At 42.2% G+C, this 19,148-nt stretch overlaps 3 protein-coding genes across 7 annotated transcripts in view; 2 read left to right on the top strand and 1 right to left on the bottom strand.

Moving 5' to 3' along the window:
- Positions 1-2: 2 nt before the first annotated feature.
- Positions 3-3,652, bottom strand: depdc4 (DEP domain containing 4). The gene is made up of 9 exons (XM_076030086.1): positions 3,490-3,652; positions 2,642-3,065; positions 2,173-2,324; positions 1,870-2,065; positions 1,521-1,771; positions 1,264-1,406; positions 1,021-1,146; positions 855-933; positions 3-724 (listed from the first exon to the last, which is right to left on the bottom strand). The coding sequence occupies exons 1-9, from the start codon at positions 3,563-3,565 to the stop codon at positions 525-527; spliced, it is 1,647 nt and encodes a 548-aa protein (XP_075886201.1). The 5' UTR covers positions 3,566-3,652; the 3' UTR covers positions 3-524.
- Positions 3,653-4,240: 588 nt separating this feature from the next.
- On the top strand, positions 4,241-10,301 carry tcp11l2 (t-complex 11, testis-specific-like 2). Of its 3 annotated transcripts, none has more exons than XM_076030087.1 (10): positions 4,241-4,396; positions 6,404-6,587; positions 6,742-6,874; positions 7,104-7,224; positions 7,403-7,626; positions 7,713-7,849; positions 7,933-8,111; positions 8,374-8,555; positions 8,646-8,818; positions 9,114-10,301. In XM_076030087.1, the coding sequence occupies exons 2-10, from the start codon at positions 6,419-6,421 to the stop codon at positions 9,374-9,376; spliced, it is 1,581 nt and encodes a 526-aa protein (XP_075886202.1). In that variant the 5' UTR covers positions 4,241-4,396; positions 6,404-6,418; the 3' UTR covers positions 9,377-10,301. The 3 variants fall into 3 exon arrangements, with proteins under 3 accessions (XP_075886202.1, XP_075886203.1, XP_075886204.1); XM_076030088.1 differs by lacking the exon at positions 4,241-4,396 and adding an exon at positions 4,431-4,654; XM_076030089.1 differs by lacking the exon at positions 4,241-4,396 and having other exon boundaries at positions 6,448-6,587; positions 6,707-6,874.
- Positions 10,302-11,008: 707 nt separating this feature from the next.
- Positions 11,009-19,148, top strand: part of apaf1 (apoptotic peptidase activating factor 1) — a 30,224-nt gene continuing 22,084 nt past the window's right edge. The window contains exons 1-21 of one of the 3 annotated variants that reach the window (XM_076030085.1): positions 11,009-11,289; positions 12,411-12,592; positions 12,704-12,893; positions 13,027-13,224; positions 13,362-13,551; positions 13,657-13,769; positions 13,860-13,991; positions 14,113-14,351; positions 14,437-14,604; positions 14,713-14,844; positions 14,930-15,043; positions 15,289-15,473; positions 15,682-15,808; positions 15,939-16,064; positions 16,142-16,282; positions 16,379-16,504; positions 16,684-16,830; positions 17,012-17,140; positions 17,255-17,380; positions 17,685-17,804; positions 17,912-18,037. In XM_076030085.1, coding sequence (XP_075886200.1) covers positions 12,449-12,592; positions 12,704-12,893; positions 13,027-13,224; positions 13,362-13,551; positions 13,657-13,769; positions 13,860-13,991; positions 14,113-14,351; positions 14,437-14,604; positions 14,713-14,844; positions 14,930-15,043; positions 15,289-15,473; positions 15,682-15,808; positions 15,939-16,064; positions 16,142-16,282; positions 16,379-16,504; positions 16,684-16,830; positions 17,012-17,140; positions 17,255-17,380; positions 17,685-17,804; positions 17,912-18,037 — 2,973 coding nt within the window. In that variant the 5' untranslated portion in view covers positions 11,009-11,289; positions 12,411-12,448. The remainder of the gene's footprint in view (positions 11,290-12,410; positions 12,593-12,703; positions 12,894-13,026; positions 13,225-13,361; positions 13,552-13,656; positions 13,770-13,859; positions 13,992-14,112; positions 14,352-14,436; positions 14,605-14,712; positions 14,845-14,929; positions 15,044-15,288; positions 15,474-15,681; positions 15,809-15,938; positions 16,065-16,141; positions 16,283-16,378; positions 16,505-16,683; positions 16,831-17,011; positions 17,141-17,254; positions 17,381-17,684; positions 17,805-17,911; positions 18,038-19,148) is intronic. The other 2 variants (XM_076030083.1, XM_076030084.1) reach the window with 2 other exon arrangements.

Here is a 19,148-nt window from a genome sequence, read left to right as displayed (position 1 = left end):
AAAATCTTTGAATTTTTATTCAATTTGTCCTCTCTAGAGAAAATAAAGCATTTTTCAACATCATAAAGTGCATTTTAACATTTCAATCTTCTACAGTAAAACAATATTACAGTATCAACCTGAAGTAAGCGTTATCCTATGACACCATAAGAGGGCACATTAATTAGTCCACAATCTTTTCATTGTACAACAGTATAGCCAGTGAAATCGAGCAAAAACCTATTTATCCAGTGTTTCCTTTCCAGAATCAAAATTAGTAAGACTTCCCATACAATTAAAAAAAAAATATTACCTCAACAAATAGGCAGCTGACATTAGAAAGAAAATTGTTGCCCTAATATTATAAACCTCCAAACAGACAATGACACTTGGCACAATGCGTCATTTAATTTAAGAAATTCCCCAGGCATATAATGCAACCAGTACTGGTAATGCTACAGTTAAAAAATAACAATAAAATTAGGCCTCTTGTGATTTTACCATTGAGCTACAGCAGTTCCAAATAAAAAGTGCAGATGGAGCTTTCAGAATGTGCTGGAGAGATGCTTGAGAAAGACCACTGGGTGATGCTTTTCAAACTCTTTCAGCAGCCTCCTCCTCTCCTTGGCAGGCAAGGTCTGGTTGGAGGAGATTTCGCACAGAAGCTGCTTGAGGCCCTCTAGCGTGGCTGCCTCTCGCCGGTCCTCGTACTGCTGTGGCGTCACCTGCTGGCAGAAGGCGAACGCTGCAACATAGAGGGAGGTGAAAATTTTGAATGTCCTTTTTTGCAGCAGCAGCAGCAGCAGCAGCCACTTTTGCAACTAAAGTGGAATACTGGTGATGATAACAGCAAAATGTTGTGTCATGTGACTTACTGGCAACTGAGTCTGGGTCTTTCCCCTGCTGCAGAGTCTTCAGTGTTCTCCTCACAGCATCAAGAAGCGATGGAGGAGTCTGTGTTCAGGGGAGGATTTTTTTTAAGCATAGGCACAGAACAATTTACTGTGTAAAATTAGATCCAAGAAAGAAATTGTTGCTTACCTTAAAGAGCTCAGTGCAATTGTCCATGAGGAAAAGCAGCAGGTATTCACTCTGGGATCGAGTAAGTTCATTATTCTGGACAACCGCTCTCTGAAACACGTGGCTCACCAAGGTCCTGTTGTCGGTCTGAAATAAAACACAAGAGTATCATTAGCAAAGACAGCGTGCATTACAGATTAACTTTATTTTTATGGAGACAACGCAAAAAAAAAAAAAAGAACAACTCAAACCTAACAGAATCACCTGTTTTTGAAGACGACAGGAATCTGGGTGAGCAGCAGTGACCATAAAGGTCAGAAGCCTTCTGAGTTCATCCCTCACACTCGTCTCCAGCAGTCGTAAACACAACTGAGATGCTTTAATGGCATCCTGCAGCTTACCTTCAGCTGGAATGAAAAGAGAATGCTGTCAAGGTAACGGAAGGCAAGAAAAAGTATAGATCTGTCCAGTCCATGTCATTGCACGACAATAAATCAGGTGTTAGTTAAATCCAGCCTTACCTAGTAAGTTTAAAATTGCTTCATGTATGTCCAGGTGATGTCCTGAAAGAAGTGGTGGTCGCCCTTGCCCGCTGTAAAACTTTGATATAGCCTCAAATAGCAGCCTCTTTTGTTTTGCCGTCTGCTCTCCACGTTGATCTTCTGAGCAGCTCTTGCCACCTTGATGGCTGAGCTGCTCCCCCGCAACCACGATCAACTGGTCAGGCAACAGCTCCAAGCAGTCAGCCGCAGCAGAGAGCCACTCATCCAACCTGCAAACAGAACATAGTTGTTTAAAAAAGGTCAGAGTGGTGGACATTAAATTGCAGTGCTAGAAGCCAAACAAAGTAGATGTTTCATATGCACTGACTGGGGCAGATTAAGGGCTTTGGGTAGCTCCCTGTCGAGGCAAGTGTTGGAGATGACCAGGTCCTGGTTGGCGAGAAAAGCCCTGCAAGCCTGGAGCTGAGCCTTAGCGGGAGAGACTAAGATGCAATCCAGAATCGGCAACTCCACTATCTGCAACAGCTGCAGTAGTGTCTGCTGTTTCCAAACCTGATCCACCACTAGTGAGAAAGGGGAGCAAATCCAAACTTTTTCTGAGGATAGCGTTTCTGAGCTGGCATAATTACTGACACTTTGAATACAAAACTGGCAGGTTAACCCAACCTACCATCTTTGGACAGATAGGTTGACGTCATGTTGCTTGTGTTTGGAGCTCGAAATGAGGACGGTTGCAGGTTGATGGTTTTCAGCAGCCTCTCAACCTTATGATCCGATGGTCCGACAGCCAGGGGATTAGCGATTGTCCTCAGGTCCTTCAGCCTCCAAACACATAAAGAAATATCATGCCAAATAATTAACAATCTGATCTGCTAGAAAGATGAGCCACGTTAAAGATAAATGTAGTTGTGATCATATATTGGGCATAAAAATACATGTTGGAAATTTGCATTAATAATTAACAAAATTACAAAATCATTTAAACTCACTATCGCTACATTTAAATTTTGAATAGTTTACCATGTCTACTAAATCCATGCCCATCATCACATGGTCTTGTTTGCTTTTTTAATTCTGTTTTAACTCAATAATACACAGGGTAACTGCAGCAGTTGTTGCAGAATAACACAAAAGAGAACCTGGAGCTCCTCTTCCTCCTTAGACTTCCTTCCTCTGATGACACACTTTCTGTGTCACTGTTGCACCCCTTCACTGCGGCACTAGACGAACACTTGTACTCCAGGAAACGGTAAAGGCTACAGCTGCTGTCCTCGAAGGTCACCTCCTTGTCTCTGCGAAAAAGCTTCGTACCAACGGGCTCAAACACTTTGGCCTCCATCAGAGCTTGGCAGAGTCGAGCGGCTTTCAGCCGAGACACTTCACTTGTGCAAAACACAACGTTTTGCATCAAGTAACTGAGGACGGCATCCACAGCATCAGACCCAGGAAAACAGCTGGCGTGAACACGAAGATGCCGTCTGCAGCGACGCACCTCCACCTGAGTTTGCAGGGCATGGATGATGCTGTTCCAAAGCTGGGTGGCGCCAAAGGGCCCAGAGAAGCCTGTTGACGTGACACACAACATGAGGAGATTAAGTTAAAAAGAGAGGGGGAGGGAGAGAGAGGGGGGGGGAGAGATCAAAATAGCACAAATATCGAAAAGAGAATTATTTTAAACACTGCTTTAGAGACGAGGAAACTGTTGGAAAAAAAAGTTAAATTTTATCTTCGAATTACTGAGTAATAGAAGTCTATATTTTTTAATGATGTTTTCCATTTATCATCGTTTCGTTACGAAAAAATGCAAAACAATGAATTATCTTAAGTTTCATTTATTTAAAAACCATGACAATCAGAACAGAACTGTGACTGTCACTTAACAGTAAACGCGCGAACGACGTGGCTCGGCGATCTGTCGAGTCTTAGCACGTATGAACGAAACTGTGCTTGAGGAAATTGCGTTTTGTAATTATTACGTCTCACTTACCTTGCTGTGCAGTCTCTCGGAAACTTCTTGTTTGGCTGTTCAACCTTCTGAACCGAGGAGTCAAATCAACCGCCATCACGGGCTCCAGTTATGACGTCCTTCTTAGTCGTCTCTTCCTGCTTTTCCGGTGAAAGGAAAGCGAAGGAGTGCACTCTGCTGCCACGCACAGGCGACGGTGCGTATTGCGAAAATTATATCTACATCTGAAACTGAAACGTTTACCATTTTAGTTGCGTTCCTTATTGAGAAAAAAATAATATATATACCAGCCTTTCACGTCTCACGTTTATCAGCTTGATGAAAAAAGTGCAAACGCACCTCTTTTCAGGAATTTTCAAATATATTATTCTGACACTATTTTGAGGCATATTTTTTGACTCGTTGACATCGACGTGAACTTGCTCTGTTACTGTTTCTGACACTTGACTTAAATAACGTTTTATGGCCCTCTTTTAATCATCAAGACTGCCCATATCTTACTCAATTACCATATGGCTTGTTTCTAACTCCGTGAACGTGTCCTGACGTCATATCCGTAAACAAAGACGGTCCACGTGAAGCGCAGCCGAACGTACCATCTAAAACCCAAGTGGCAGGTGTCGAACGCTGCCATACATGAAATAATCCATTCGCGTTATCGCTGTGGTTGTCGCTAAAACACCCCTTTCTCCAATGTCGCACTGAAAATACCCGAACGGCGTCAGAAACACTTGCATTTTGCACTATGAACATCCCATTTTCGTACTGCAATGGTTTCGCCCTGTTGTCCTCGCAGCCAGCTGAGTGTGTTAAACAAGGACCTTTAAACGAAGAGGCGAGAACAGTTCGGGACGTCGACGCATCTTCCCTCAAGAGCTGAGCTATTTTCGGTTCAGGTCTCCCCCCTTTCTTTGGAGACTCGCGTGAGGTAAAGGTCACTTTTAAGTTTGACATTCTTCGGATGGAATTGTGTCGCTGGTTCGAGAATCTTGCGAGTGACTTCACTTTAGTTTGTGACGCGAAACCAAAGCCTCGATGGAACTCGTTCGGGTTATTTGTTGGTAATACAGACGCGATAATAGTCGTCCAGACGTTCCTTTGTCGAAAACTGTCGCCTGTAAAAACTGCGTTTGCTCAATCAACAAAGTGTAGAGTCCGACTGTGACCAACAAAAATGTCTCCTTCGGTAAGATATTATTACTACTTTGTAGTATGACTGTATGTTTTTGGCGTAGGTATTTTATTGTTACACGAGGTACACTGAGTCTTGTTATGGTCTGCCACTCCGATCACGTGTACGCACGTTTGACGCGTGTGTGGATGTGGTCTCTTCTTTTTTCATCCATGCAAATGGTAAATGTAGCCAGCCAGTTTCCATGCAGCAGTGAGCGACGGGGAGTTGCAACCAATGGGGATGCTCCTCGTGCTTTTAAGGCCCGCCCCCCAGATCTTCTGCTTTGTTTACATGGTACTGCAGTCATTGTAGATTACAGAACGCTGCCTTTGTTTTTCTCAGGGGTTGTTACGATTTTATGTGGCATCTAGCAGAAATAACCGCATGGACCTGTGGGGTTTCCGCTTTATGTTGGTGGAATTTATCCGAAATACAGAAAGTTACAGAGATATTCGGAAAATAAATCGAAATCCAAAAGTGTCACACACTTGATTTTAATCGCTCTTTTGAATGATCGGTTTGCTAGCTAACGTCCACTTTGTAAAGCAGCAGATGACAGTCTGCTTAATCCGTAATCAGATTTTTCCGAACTGTACTTCCCCACCCCCGGGGTTCTAATCTCTGAAAATTAGCAGGCTGACCTAGCTGTCAAGTCTACCAGATGATGTAATGAATGAGCATTGGGGTGATAGTAGGGGGTGTACTGGAAGTCTCTCTCTCTCTCTCTCTCTCTCTCTCTCCCTCTCTCTCTCTCTCTCTCTCTCTCTCTCTCTCTCTCTCTCACACACACACACACACACACACACACACACACACACACACACACACACACTTGAGCTATCTTTAAACTCCCCCCCCCTGCTCCCTCAAAAAAAAAAAAGCAGTCAGGGAGTGCACATTCATTTTTGGCTGCAGATAAGTGACAGTGGGGACGGGAACACCCAAGGGCCACAGTCAGGGTTCTGTGTCTTAGATAATATTAGAAGGGCTTCTAAATAGGTGTGTTTCAGACATGATATTGCACCATTATGTAATGTAGGTGTCCAGCTGAATAAATGCAGAAGCCTGCAAACCCGCGGCTTGCGTTTATATGCTAATTGTTTGTGTTGATGGCAGACAACACGTGGGCTGGTGTAACAGGATCACACAAAGAGTTGAGGCGGCTCCCTCTGTCATCTGATGTTCTCCCCTACAGACACTGTTGATGTCAGAGAGGACCTGACACAGAGTCCCTTTATAACACCCAAGGAGGAGAAGCTATTGTTTGAGCCTATCGATTTGAACGAGCTCCTTCTTTGTCAACGGCCTGAAGCAAAAAATACACATACAGGCTGAACTGTAGGAGAATGTAACTGAGCTGTGTTGATTCCATGGAGACCAGACTGCCAACGCATTTATAACGTGTGACTGTTTTCTTTGTAGTTGAACTAGCCTTGGCAACGATAACTGTTGCTATGAACAGGAGAGTTAATGCTCGACTTGCTAACTGTCTGTTTTACTTGAGCACAGCCAAAACTGATGTAAAGCTCAGCTCAGAATGAAAACCTAGATCATGGTTAAACAGTGTGAAGAACTGGCTGTAAGCTGATATCACTGGCTCATTGTTGGCACTGTTTGTTTTATCAAAAAAGAAAAGTTAGACCAGCCATTTTAACCCCTGTGTTTCTGCTGCAAACTGTGATCAACCCACGACCTGCTGAACTGGTTGAGTTGCACAGTGAAAGAGTGGGGGTGGTTGGTGACATGTCTCTCTCACTGCAGCTATAGTGCAGCAACATGCCACTAAACGACGAGCAACCTCCCTCCACATCCAGCTGTGAGGACCAGGGCAGCGATGCAGAGTCGTCACTGGAGCGCTGCGACAGCGTAACATCTGCCAGCGACCTGGAATGCTCGCGGGAAAGCTTCACCAGTGACTCATCCAGCAAGCACTGCACACCCTCATGTGAGTCTACTGACATTAACAACAACAACAACAACAATAGAGCACTCACAACATTAGAGCCTTTGATCATCAATAAAAACACATTGTTGCCATGTAGTATTTGATTATATCACCTGTAGCTTGTCCATTTACCAAGCTATTTGTTTTTGTACAGCAAGCCCACCAAAGACATTAAGTCTGGATGAAGTCATGAAATCTGCCAGAGACCTATCCAATCTCAGCTGGGCCCATGAGATCACCATGAATCCCAACTTCCACGTTGCAAAAGCCGACCTGCCTCAGGGAAGGTATGCCATAAAGAATTACTTTTAAGTTGTTGCTACGTCTCACACATTGAGTCTTTAACTTTAGATTTGTCAAAGAAAATTCATTGAAAATATGCTGAACATCAAATTTTATTTTAGTGATCTGGATATGTTCCTTTTGGGCCATTAATATTTCACTTATTTGTTGTCACTGATGAATGTGGAGCATTTTGGTCAGACACTGCAGAAGCATTCTCTTTCTTCTCTTTAGTCTACATAAAGCAATTCGAGATGCCATGCACAAAGCCTTCTGGGACATCTTGGAGTCGGAGCTGAATGACGACCCGCCTGTGTTTGGGCAAGCCATCAGGTTGCTGGAGGAGATCAGAGAGGTCTGCATGTACAGATATTGTATATATTAAGACAATTTCCTGTTATTTTTTTCCACGCCATTTTCCCATAATCCTCAATAACACTTTAAAGATGCTTACATAATCCTCCCCTTCAACCTCAGTGTCCATTATATGTTGGAAATCCCAAATCCTGCTAAATCATCTCCTCTTTGGACAGATCTTACTGTCATTTCTTAATCCGGGTGCCAATCGGATGAGGACCCAGATCATGGAAGTGCTGGACTTGGACCTGATTCGTCAACAAGCTGACAACGATGCTTTAGACATCCAGGGGCTCGCCTCTTACATTATCACTACAATGGGCAAGTTGTGCGCTCCGGATAGGGATGATGACATCAGAAAGCTGCGTGAAAACACTGACAACATCGTCACACTCTTCAGGTGAGTGCACAATTACTTAAAACTGTGTTTCGAAAACTTTTGATGTCTGATCTAATCATGGTGGTTCTTCCGTGTTTACACATCAGGGAGATATTCCGAGTACTGGACCTGATGAAAATGGACATGGTTAACTTGACTATTGACAATCTGAGGCTCGTGCTGCATCGGCAGGGTGTGGAATACGAGAGGGCAACTTTTCAGAGCATCCTAGACAAAACCCCCAGTGAGTGTTTGCCAGAAAATGGTTCTCTTTGTTGTTCAACAATGTATTTCTTTGACACGGAAAATGTCTTCTTACTTTCTCAGACGCTCTGGAAAATACAACCTCGTGGATCAAGACAACACTGGAGGAGCTGCAGTCGACGATTGTCACCACAGAGCAGACCAAAAATCAGGGCAAAGTGGTGCCAGGGCCGTTTCAGGTTCTCAACACCGCTTTACTTGGCATCCTCACATGGGACTACGGAAAGGGCCCACTACCTGAGGTGAGAGTGACATGGATTATAATTAGGATATGGAAAAAGAAAGATTTGACTCTTTTGGTATCTGACATTATGAGTCAAAAATTAGTTTGGCGCACTAAAGCACAGTAAACTTTCTTCTCCTTTGACATGAAAAAGTAATGGCAATGGTCACAAAAATGAAGTATAAAAACCAGTTATTTCTACTGGTAGCCGTCTGGCTGCTAAAAATACCTTCAAACCTAACTTCAGTGTCTCTAAATCCCACCACCCGACCCCTTTGCAGACCTGGGCCAACGATGAGAATCGATTGCAAGAAATTCAGTGGCAGCTCCAGCAATGTCAGATGGTCAATGAGGTTCTGCTCATTGTCTTAAGCACCGTCGGAGGGCCCATCCAGGGCGTCACCTGCCTATCTGAGCGTCTGAAGAGGATGACCAGTGTGCTGCTGGATGGGATGCATCGCCCGTCAGTTCACTGCTCTAGATTTACCTAAAACATGTTGGTTATTTCCTTTTCAGTTCAGTTCTCAAAGCATGGTTCTTCTTACCCCTATAGGAACTTTAATTTAGAGGAGGCATTAGATGGTGTGAGCTCCCAGATCAGCTGCGAGATCAACAAGTCTCTAACTGAGAGAAGTTACCCTGCACTGACTCCAGCCCTGCAGGCCACGCTCAGAGGCCAGATCTGCAGCATCACACAGAAGGACAATCCCATCCGCACTCTTGTTGGTAAGAAATAGGGATCTGGAGTGACCCTGTGCTTATCTAATTTAGAGTTGTCATTCGTAAAAAGTAAACATGATACAACCATTAGATGCATGCAGAACATGTTCTGCAACATGTTCTACCTTTACAATAACAGCAATAAAAAAAAGTAAGTTTAGTTGTGTAATTGTTATCTCATACACAAACCACATAAAGCAAAAATAAAAATGTCTGTCCAGATAAATAACAACAAAAGATGAAACCATGTTTTTTTTCTATTAACTTTCTACTTCTTTCTATACATTTTATCCATGTGCAGAGGATCGAGTGCAACAGTATTTCAAGATGCTCATCTTTGATCCAAAACCACAGCTCAAACTTGAACAGGTACCAGCCGGCCTGACAGCCATCAAACCTGAGCTGACCTCATTGGGGGCAAAGTTTGTCTCCCTGGTCAACTACAACAAGAATGTGTACAGACCTTTTTACGCAGATATCATCAGGAAACTGATGTTTGGTGGCAGCCCACCGACGGCTAATCTTCCTCAGGATGCTGCCCAGAAATCTGTCCCTTCCAAATAAACCCAGTTGATGCCTCACATGGTCGAAAGAGTTTTGTTACTGGCCGGAGCCAAAACTTTGGAGTCAACTCCATCTCATCGTGTACCTACAAATTGATTCACCCTCAACTCTTTAGAGATGTAATATCCACTGCTTCATTTGGAATTGCTGCTGCTGAATCGGGGGGTGCCATGCAGTTATCATTTCAATACACCCTGCAGCCTTTGCAGTTAACGCTGTCAGATGTAGCCAGGAACTGAAAAATCAGCATTCTGACCCACAGAGTGACCCACAGTGCAATTGTTAACTATTCCAAATGATGGTGTGATGGAATGACTGAAAGAAATGTTCATTTGTTTGTTCTACAAGTAATTAAACAGTATATTGTGACTACTGTTAACTTTGGACATGTCTAAACATGTTACATTATGAGATTGCTATTACCCTAGTCTATTTTAAGATTTACAGTCAGGTAATTGCAAAAAGAGAACCTTTTTACAGTATGGTTAATATTACTATATGTGTTTTTTAAGAAGTATAAAAGTACTGTTTTGGATTTATTATGGGGAAGAGAAAAGTTGTGTGCATGACTTTCTCTGTGTTTTTGTCTTGAGTATGTGTTCCTTTAACTGTGTTACATACTTAACTGACTTTCTTTAGGATTTATGCTTGTTTTATGGTTTTCGTTGTTCTGTTTTTAAGGTTCTGTAGTGGGTACAGTACTGTTGTGCTAAGCTAAAACTTGATGGGGGAAAATAAACAGTTGAAGGTGCTAAATTTTAAACGTTGTCCAAAGTTTCTAGTGCACCTAAAATGCAAAGCATGTATGTGTTTTACAATTAAACAATTACTTAATTGTGGATTATTATTAGTATTATTATTATTATGGGAAGTTGTCATTTTATCATGAACCATCTTTAATAAAATAAAGTTTTTGTCCTTATTATTACTGCTTATAAGAACATCACAAGAAGCAAATATTGTGGTAAAACCTCTGAACACCATTTAACAAATAATGGCAAATAAAACACATTAAAACATTAGTTTGAAACAGAAATTTTCAGACAACACTTTCATAACTAGTATCACATGCAACGCTACTCCAGCTGTTTTAATAAGCCGAGATTTAACACTGATACATTTTTTCATCATTGACAAACAGCGTTCACTTAATGAAATTATTTTTTACTCTGAAATGACTCCATTGATAAGCTGATTGGCTCACAGTACATAAATAGCCTATACGGTTATCCATTTGCGGTCACTTATAATTGCATTAAGGGCATACTGTGTAGTAAACAAGATACTCTCGCGCTGTCACTAGGCAGTAATGTCCCCTTTAAGCCCAGTCCGGGATTTATTGTACACATGCACACAGGAAAACGTTTAAAACTAAATTAGTTTTGTGTTCGATTAGGAAACGACATTTACGGTACTAACATGTTTTAAAAATCACAATGCATTATTTTAATTGCCACATCTGTAGATTATTTTAAACCGTAACTCTGTGAGTGGAATTATTTCCGACGATAATTACAGCCCTTGAACACAATCTCAGTTTACCCGGTTACAAATTTTGCATGACTTCATCGGTCACGTGCTTCCTTTCAAGTCCTGTGGTTGGCTCCCTCTCACCGGGGCGGTTGTTGTTGTTGTAGCAAACGAGGAAGTCCTGCGAAAGAAAAAAAAAATTGGGCGTTCGGGACAACTTCAATTTCGAAACTAGGTGACTTTCTATGAATTACTTTCTTTAAAACGCCACTTTACCTGGAGCTATAGAGAATTAACAGAAACCCATTCTTGTCAAAGACGACGAGAGGGGTTTGGATGTATGTCTTCTGGTCACTTCCTTTGTTTCATGTTGAAGCAGTTGACAGTTGGTGAACTTGTCGAGACAGGTCACTGTGAGATATAAGAAGAAACGTCAAGTTAAGGTACGTAACAAGAGGCATCTTGCTTTTAATGTGCGATTGCCTTTGGTAGTTTTCACAGACCTTTGGCGGCAAAGCAGAGCTGTCAAACGGGAGCCAGTGACACACATTTTGTTGAGTGAATTGATGTGCCATTTAACTTTACGTTGTAGGATTTTACATCTGTCAGGCTCAGTGGAAAACGCAGAATTATTCATTGTATGCTTACAATGGATGTATTTTACACATGCCAACGAATTTGTATTCTACTAATTTCGATCCGTTTTCATTTAGAGGCGTGACTGGAAAAAGTACTGTTGGCAATAGCTGCTTTTGGGTTGTTCTGTTAAATCTATATTCTCCACCATTCTCCACCTATGTCGGTCCGCTTTCTGTTAGAAAATATAAACTTTAAAAAAAAAAAAAAAAAAACAAAAACAAAAAAACAACACTGGAGCAAAAAAAAAAAAAAAAAAAGTTTCTTTTGAATACACAGTCGTGTCACATGCACAGGGATTATGGTGCCTTTTCTGAACTGGACACCCTGAGTACTGGCTTCAATGCGCTTCAATTCGGTTATCAAACAAAAGCGCAGAATACCCTTAATAACGTAACTTTAAGGCGAAGTTGGTTGATGGATCGGGTTGGACTCAGCTCTGTGTGAACGCGACAGATGAATAAATGCATTTGCAATGAGTCTATTATCAAAAACGATTATGTCATACATGCAGCAAACCCATCGGGTTAAAAAAAAACCCAAAGCATTTACTTCAAATACTTCAAGAACTAAAACCACATAGTTGCGATAGCCCGGGCGTGCGTGTACATGCGGCTTAAAATCATTTGGTTCTCGGGGTCCAATTGTGACGTTAACACCAGTGCCAAGTTCAGCAATCATGGGCGCATGGTGTTGACGTCATCACACTCAAGTGCGACGATTTGTAGTTACTAAACTAAAACCAACTAAATGGCTCCTACAATGACATCGTTGTGAATATTTTTTTCCATAAAATGGAGTTTCATAAAATATAGTTTAAATGCAGTGAATACTGTTACATAGCATTAAAAATGTACTAATGCGATGCACTTTTATGGTTGTTGTTTTGGCTTTATATCTATTTTTGGTTTTGCACATTTATTTGTAGTGTACTAGGATCCTGCATGGTCAGTGCTCTGTTCAGAGATGGCGTTGGAGGAAAGAGCGCGAAGCTGCTTGCTACGCTTTCGCCATAAGCTGGAGGAGGACATCAAACCTGCTTACCTGATGGATCACATGATCAGTGATGGAGTGCTGACAGTGGATGAGGAGGAGAAGATCAGGACACAGGTGAGTCTCCCATAGTTTATTGATTGGATCCTTTCCAATATACATTATTATTTCTAATTGTAACCCATGATGAGGTCTGTAACTCGACTTTCTATCTCCATGTACCCTCAGCCCACCAGGAGAGATCAGGCGGCAGCTCTGCTGGAGCTGTTGCTCAGGAAAGACAACACCACTTTCATCTCCTTCTACAATTCCCTCGTCAAAGAGACGTATGATGATTTGGCAAATCTACTTTGCGATGACCTGCCACGCGCGTGCCCTTATGCATTCAAGAACCCTTCAGATGGATACACACCATATGGTAAATTAAAAAAAAAAAAAAAAAAAATCAGTACAGAAACTAGCTTGTATTTTCATAATCACTTATCTGTTATGAAAATTTTGGCAATCTTTGGCAGTATTTTGACAGATATTTTGCCTTTTTTGTCTGACAGTCCAGAACATCCTGAGTGAAGGAGGCGTCCCACCAAGGCCTGTGGTGTTTGTCAGCAGACTAGAGCTTGTGAACCAGATCAGAGAGAAACTCTACCGGCTGCAGAAGGACCCTGGCTGGGTCACTGTGTATGGAATGGCTGGCTCTGGAAAATCTATCCTGGCTGCCGAGGCTGTCAGACACCACAGCATTATTGAAGGTTTTTTTTATTTTTTTTTTTATTTTTTAATGACATTTAAGGATTATGGGTGTTTTTTTTTTTTTTATTATTATTATTATAAATCAGTTGATGACCTGCCCTCTCTTCTATTCTTCATCTGATATGTCCACTTGCAGAGTGCTTCCCTGGTGGGATCCACTGGTTGTCCATTGGCCAGTTGGACAAGCCAGATTTACTGGTTAAGATCCAGTCGTTGTGCTTCCGTCTGGAGCAAAGCTTGGATTTCCACAACCTCCACCGACCACCAAACTCTCTGGACGAAGCCAAGGAGAGGCTGCGTTTCCTCATGTTGCGCAGATATCCACGGTAATTGTCTTCTCTGACAAACCTGATCATCCTTGATAAAAGAGTGCATTTTTAATGTCCTTCTTGTATCATTCTTCTCTCTATCTTTGTCTTTGTTCCGTTCAGAGCGCTGCTGATTCTTGACGATATCTGGGACAACACAGTGCTGAAGGCTTTTGATATCCACTGTCGGATACTTTTGACCACCAGAAACAGAAGCCTCGCAGACTGTGTCAGTGGTATGTTGGCAGGATTTCACTCACTAACAGACCTCAAAGTGAGACAAGCCTGCAGCTTTAAGGTGCTGAATTTTTGTTTTGATTTTAAAGGTGCCAAATATGAGGTGGAGGTAGAGAGTGGCCTGGATGAAAAGAAGGGACTGGAGATTCTCGCTCTTTACACTGAGACTAAACCACACAGCCTTCCTGAGGAGGCTCGCTGCATTGTGAGAGAATGTAAAGGTACAAATATACACAAAAATCTGTTCTACATTCAGTAATGTAACATTGATGCGTCCCTTGTTTTTGGTTTATATCCTTTTGGATAAGTCTTACATTAATACTTTTTATGCCTTTCTCCCAGGTTCCCCTCTGGTTGTGTCCCTGATCGGAGCTCTGCTCCGAGAGAAACCCAACCGCTGGGGCTACTACCTCCGCCAGCTACAGCAAAAGCAATTCAAGCGCATTAGAAAGTCGTCGTCATATGACTACGACGCTCTGGACCAAGCAATGGCTGCCAGCATTGAAGTCTTACCCGAGGAGCATCGAGAACTCTACAAGGACCTCACAGTACTGGAGAAGGACATCAAAATCCCTGCAAAGGTAGGATTTTATTTACCCCACAAAAATTGACACTACATAAAATGACTTAAAGACTAGTAAGTTTGTTTTTTGTTTTTTTTTCCAGATCCTGGCTATTCTCTGGGATTTGGAGCTGGAGGAGGTGGAGGACATATTGGAGGAGTTTGCCAACAAGTCTTTGCTCTTTGTGGACAATCATAGCAAACCCTTCCTGTATTACCTCCATGACCTCCAGCTGGACTTCCTGGTGGAGCAGAATCGCACACAGCTCGAGGTCGGTAAAGGTGCAATACAACAAATTAGGTGCGCTCTTTGTTGCAGAAATGATGCTGCTGCTGAATACACGATTCGTATATTAGTTCTGACTCTGTCCCTGTTTCAGAGCCTGCATGCAAAGGTGGTGCATCAGTATCAGCAGCACTACAGAGAAGGACCTCCCACCTCAGGAGATGAGGAGTGCCTGTATTGGATCAGATTCTTGACCTATCACATGGCTAAAGCCAAACTTTCCCAGGTGACACACTTACATGCTTAAGAAAACCAACATGCAAATATTTACACATTTTTAACTTCAAACTGTGTTTTCCATCTGTGTGAAGGAGCTCTACTCCCTCATGTTTTCTCTGGACTGGGTCAACATCAAGGCTCAGATAATGGGCCCGGCTCATCTCATCAGTGACTATGTGGAGTACGGATACATTCTGGACAAAGAGGTCAGCAGACAGTGTGCCTTTAAAGCACAATAAACAAAGCGATGTTGATCTTTGTTCGAATAAATAATACAATAATATTCACTGTCCTGTCACGATGAATTATGATTGATGTGCATTTGAATTAAAAGATGATCTTCAAAATACAAATGTAATGCCCACTCATGTTTCCACTAATTCTGCATTTTAATATGCAGTTGTTGTTTTTTTTTAAAAAAATGGTCTCTGTTCTTCTTCTCCTCCTTTAGAATAGTGACGTGCGCAGTCAGTTCCAGGAGTTCCTGTCTCTGAACGGCCACCAGCTGGAGCAGCGGCCATTCCCTGACGTGGTGCAACTCGCCCTGTCACAGCCACGCGCCTCAGAGGTCTACCGACAGGCTCTGCAGCAGGCGCAGGACCGGAGCAGAAGGGGAAAACTGTACTTTGATTGGCTGTAAGTCGGTGTGATGCCATGTAATGTTCTGGTAGTTAAGTTAAAACCAAGTAATACATTGGCTTGGTGTGCTTCTGTGCTTCTTCTGCAGATTCTGCCATAAACAAATACAATGAATGCATTCACTTTTAGTCTGTCCACCTGGATTGGAACTACTGCTTATAAAACAATCATAGAAAGTAGTAATGGTGATTTGTTTAACTGTTAGGAATAAGAGCTCTGTGGAGAGTCTCTCCCGCCTGGTGATCCACCCCCACCAGGGCTCCATCTACTCTGCCTGCTTCTCCCATGATGGAACCAAGATTGCATCCGCTGGAGCCTGCAAGACACTCAAGGTGCTGAAGCAAAGCTCGTCTCATGAAAAACATATTGGAAATGAAGATGCCTTCTGAGCAAGCACAATTACAATTTTATGTAATAAATGATGAACAATTGTGGTCCCTGTTATTGTGCCTCTGCTGTCAGGTGTTCAAAAGCACCACGGGTGAGAAGCTGACGGAGATCCAGGCCCATGATGACGAGGTGCTCTGCTGTACCTACTCCCCAGATGACCGTCTGCTTGCGACCTGCTCCAGTGACAGGAAGGTCAAGGTGAGCGTGAAACGTCCAGGTTTTTCCTCCCGTTTTCCTTGCCGCTACAGGACTGCTTGTGTCTGTGCATCTCTCAGGTGTGGAATGTGGAGAGAGCCATGTTGCTCAGGGTCTTCGAGGAGGAACACGAAGAACAAGTCAACCACTGTCAGTTCACTAACACGGCACACCGCCTCCTGCTGGCCACCTGCTCCAATGACAAGTTCCTAAATGTTAAGGTGTGGAAGCTTTTGTTTCTAAATAAAGCTTTTATTCATATTGCTCCTTTCTTACATACATTGTCTGCCTCCTTTTATGCCTTCCTGTGTATTTAGCTGTGGAATCTCAACAAGCCGTCCTCCCAGAACACAATGTTTGGCCACTTTGAGCCAGTCAACCACTGCTGTTTCTCCCCAAATGACACCTATTTGTCGACGTCCTCAAACGATGGTACAGTTAAGGTGAGTACCATTTGCCGCTTCCTCTGCTTATCTAACATGGTAGTTGAATCTGAGACCTTCAACACTGAAGCTTTAAGTTGCCTCCAGTTGACCAATCACCCTCTGCCTTTTTATTTCGAGATGTCGTGTATCACCTTAGATGTTTTGAGGATACACACATTTAATCTCTGTGTTCACAGCTTTTCCAAGTGGCATCTGCCAACGAGTGGAAGTCGATCGACGTCAGGAGCCTGTTGACAGAGGGAGACGAAGACGTACCTGTCAAGTGCAGCACCTGGACCGGCGACGGCAAACACATCATTTGTGGAGGCAGGAATGCTGTGCTGGTCAGTATTTCTTTTGGGGGAAGAAGGGGAGGGTGTAAGCAGGTAGGAGGGCAATCAGCACGTACATAATTAATTAATTAATTCAATCGTGATCCTCCTTTTTGTGACATAAAGTTGTCATGAGGGGATTGGATATTGATCTGTGTCTGTGACTTGTTTTCCCCCTGTCCTTGCGTCCCAGGTGTTTGATGTTGAGACTTCAGACATGTTGTTTGAGATCAGAACAAACCGTCTGAGCACGGTGCAGTACTGTCAGGCCTGTCCCACCAGCAACCTGCTGGCTGTCGCCTTCTCAAACTACGCCGTAGAGGTAGTGTTATCATATTAACCTTGTGTGTCTTTTACTTTTAGATCTTGCTCGTTTAGAAGGACAATTGAATTGCTTTTGAAAATATGTCAAGAAAGGTTTGTTGTTGATTTGTAGCTGTGGGACCTGGAGAGCAATAAGAAGATGGCGGACTGTAGCGGACACTTGAGCTGGGTGCAGCGGGTCCAGTTTTCTCCCAATGGCTCACAGCTGCTCTCCTGCTCTGACGATCAGACCATCAGGGTGAGAACCGTTCACTTTGTGTGGTGCAAATAGAATGAGCGTGTACTCTATTGCCCCCCTGTCAAAATTCAGACTTGTGTGAGGAATTCGACAAGAATGTTTTGCTGTTTTAAGCACAGAAAGGTTCCTTTTCAGTCTTGATGAAAACATTGCATCGTTTAAGGGACTCTGTAGAAGAAGAGAGAAAAGAAAGTCCAGTGAACTCATGGTTTTGTCACTGGGAGGTTGTGTTGCAGTTTCTGCAACACAAAAGCGCAAAAGCAAAACATTAATAAGTGACACCAGTGATTATGCATTCTTGTAGTTATGGGAGACCAACAAGGTGCACACATCCTCAGCTGTCTGCCTGAAGAGAGACTCGGATGTTCTGTTCAACGACGAGGAGATCATTGTCTCAGCTGCAGACAATTGCAACAGACTGCAGGTAAAAAAAAAAAAAAAAAGGGACCACATGATTGAGTGTTGTCCATCTGCATCGTTTAAGTAATGTCAGGCTGCAACAATTCTTTAATTCTCATTTATGTGTGTCAGGTGCGAGATGGCACGACTGGATCTGTGTTGTTCCAGACGGAGGAGATGTCCTCCAGGATCCGGTGTACGTGTCTCTGCAGGCAGCCGTTTGCTGTGGCCCTGGGCCAGGAAGACGGAACTGTACAGGTAAAGACTTGATTGTGTCAATATTAAATTTCCTCATTTTTTGTTGTTTCACATTAGGGATGTTAACAATTAATCGATTATTGATTAATTGTCAATTAAGAATTTAATCAATTCAATTAAATTAGTCTTAATTAACTGAAACATTTTTACACTGTTTATTTTTGGTTAATTGGCTTGGTGTGTACCTGTATACCTCGAACAAGTTACTTTTAAACAAGAATTTTTTTTTTTAGGTTGAAATGTGACCCATGAGAAGTCAACTTAAAGTCAGAGGATAAGTGTTTAGGTTTTTTTTTTTTCTGTTCTCTAATGTAAAAATTGGTCACATTGGACCCTCAACATTATTTAAGGGTTAAATAATGTGTTCCCTACACATTTTCTATAGTGAAATTTTGGTTCTCAGGAAAATTCGCGACCTATTAATGAATCGTTAATCGATCATTAAGGTCAATCAACTAATGATTGAACTGATAATTTGCATCCCTACTTCATATATTTCCAAGATCTGTTTTATATACATGTATATGTATATATATATATATATATATATATATATATACATATATATATATATATATATATATATATATATATATATATATTTATACATATATATATATATAAAATCCTTGTAGTTTGTAAATTCTATTTTTCCATGTAATATCCAAAAAGGACACAAGGTGGAGTTATTGTGTCAGTGTTGCATCAAACGTCTGCGTTGCAGTTCTGCTCGTGGGCTTTTTGCACAAGGAAATAAATGGGGAGGAAGATGATAAACAAATATTGTGCATCAGTCCCAGACTTTCTAGAGCTTTAGTTTCTGACGATAAGAGTCTTCAGGAATGTTGACCTTGTTTTTCGGAAACTGTTGTTGAAGTGTTGTTGGACTGCTGCAGTTAAATTTAACTCAAAAATGGCAGGAGGGAAGCAAATATGTGTTGTGTCGAATTAATAAACTTGAGATCTGGATGGTTTATCGGTTTTCACGTACACCTACAAAAAAGATCAACAAGAACAAAAAAAGAAACAGCTGATTCACTCTAGCGCTGTTTTTTAAAAGAGGCTCATCTTTGTGTTCCCATTAGCCTGCCATTTTTAATTCTCATATATA

This window comes from Nelusetta ayraudi, unplaced genomic scaffold (assembly GCF_046127955.1).
Source record: "Nelusetta ayraudi isolate G7.1 ecotype Tasmania unplaced genomic scaffold, CSIRO-AGI_Nayr_v1 ptg000027l, whole genome shotgun sequence".
NCBI classification, from domain to species: Eukaryota; Metazoa; Chordata; class Actinopteri; order Tetraodontiformes; family Monacanthidae; genus Nelusetta; species Nelusetta ayraudi.
Note: the sequence above shows the minus strand (reverse complement) of the source record. Positions and strands in the feature narration are given on the sequence as shown.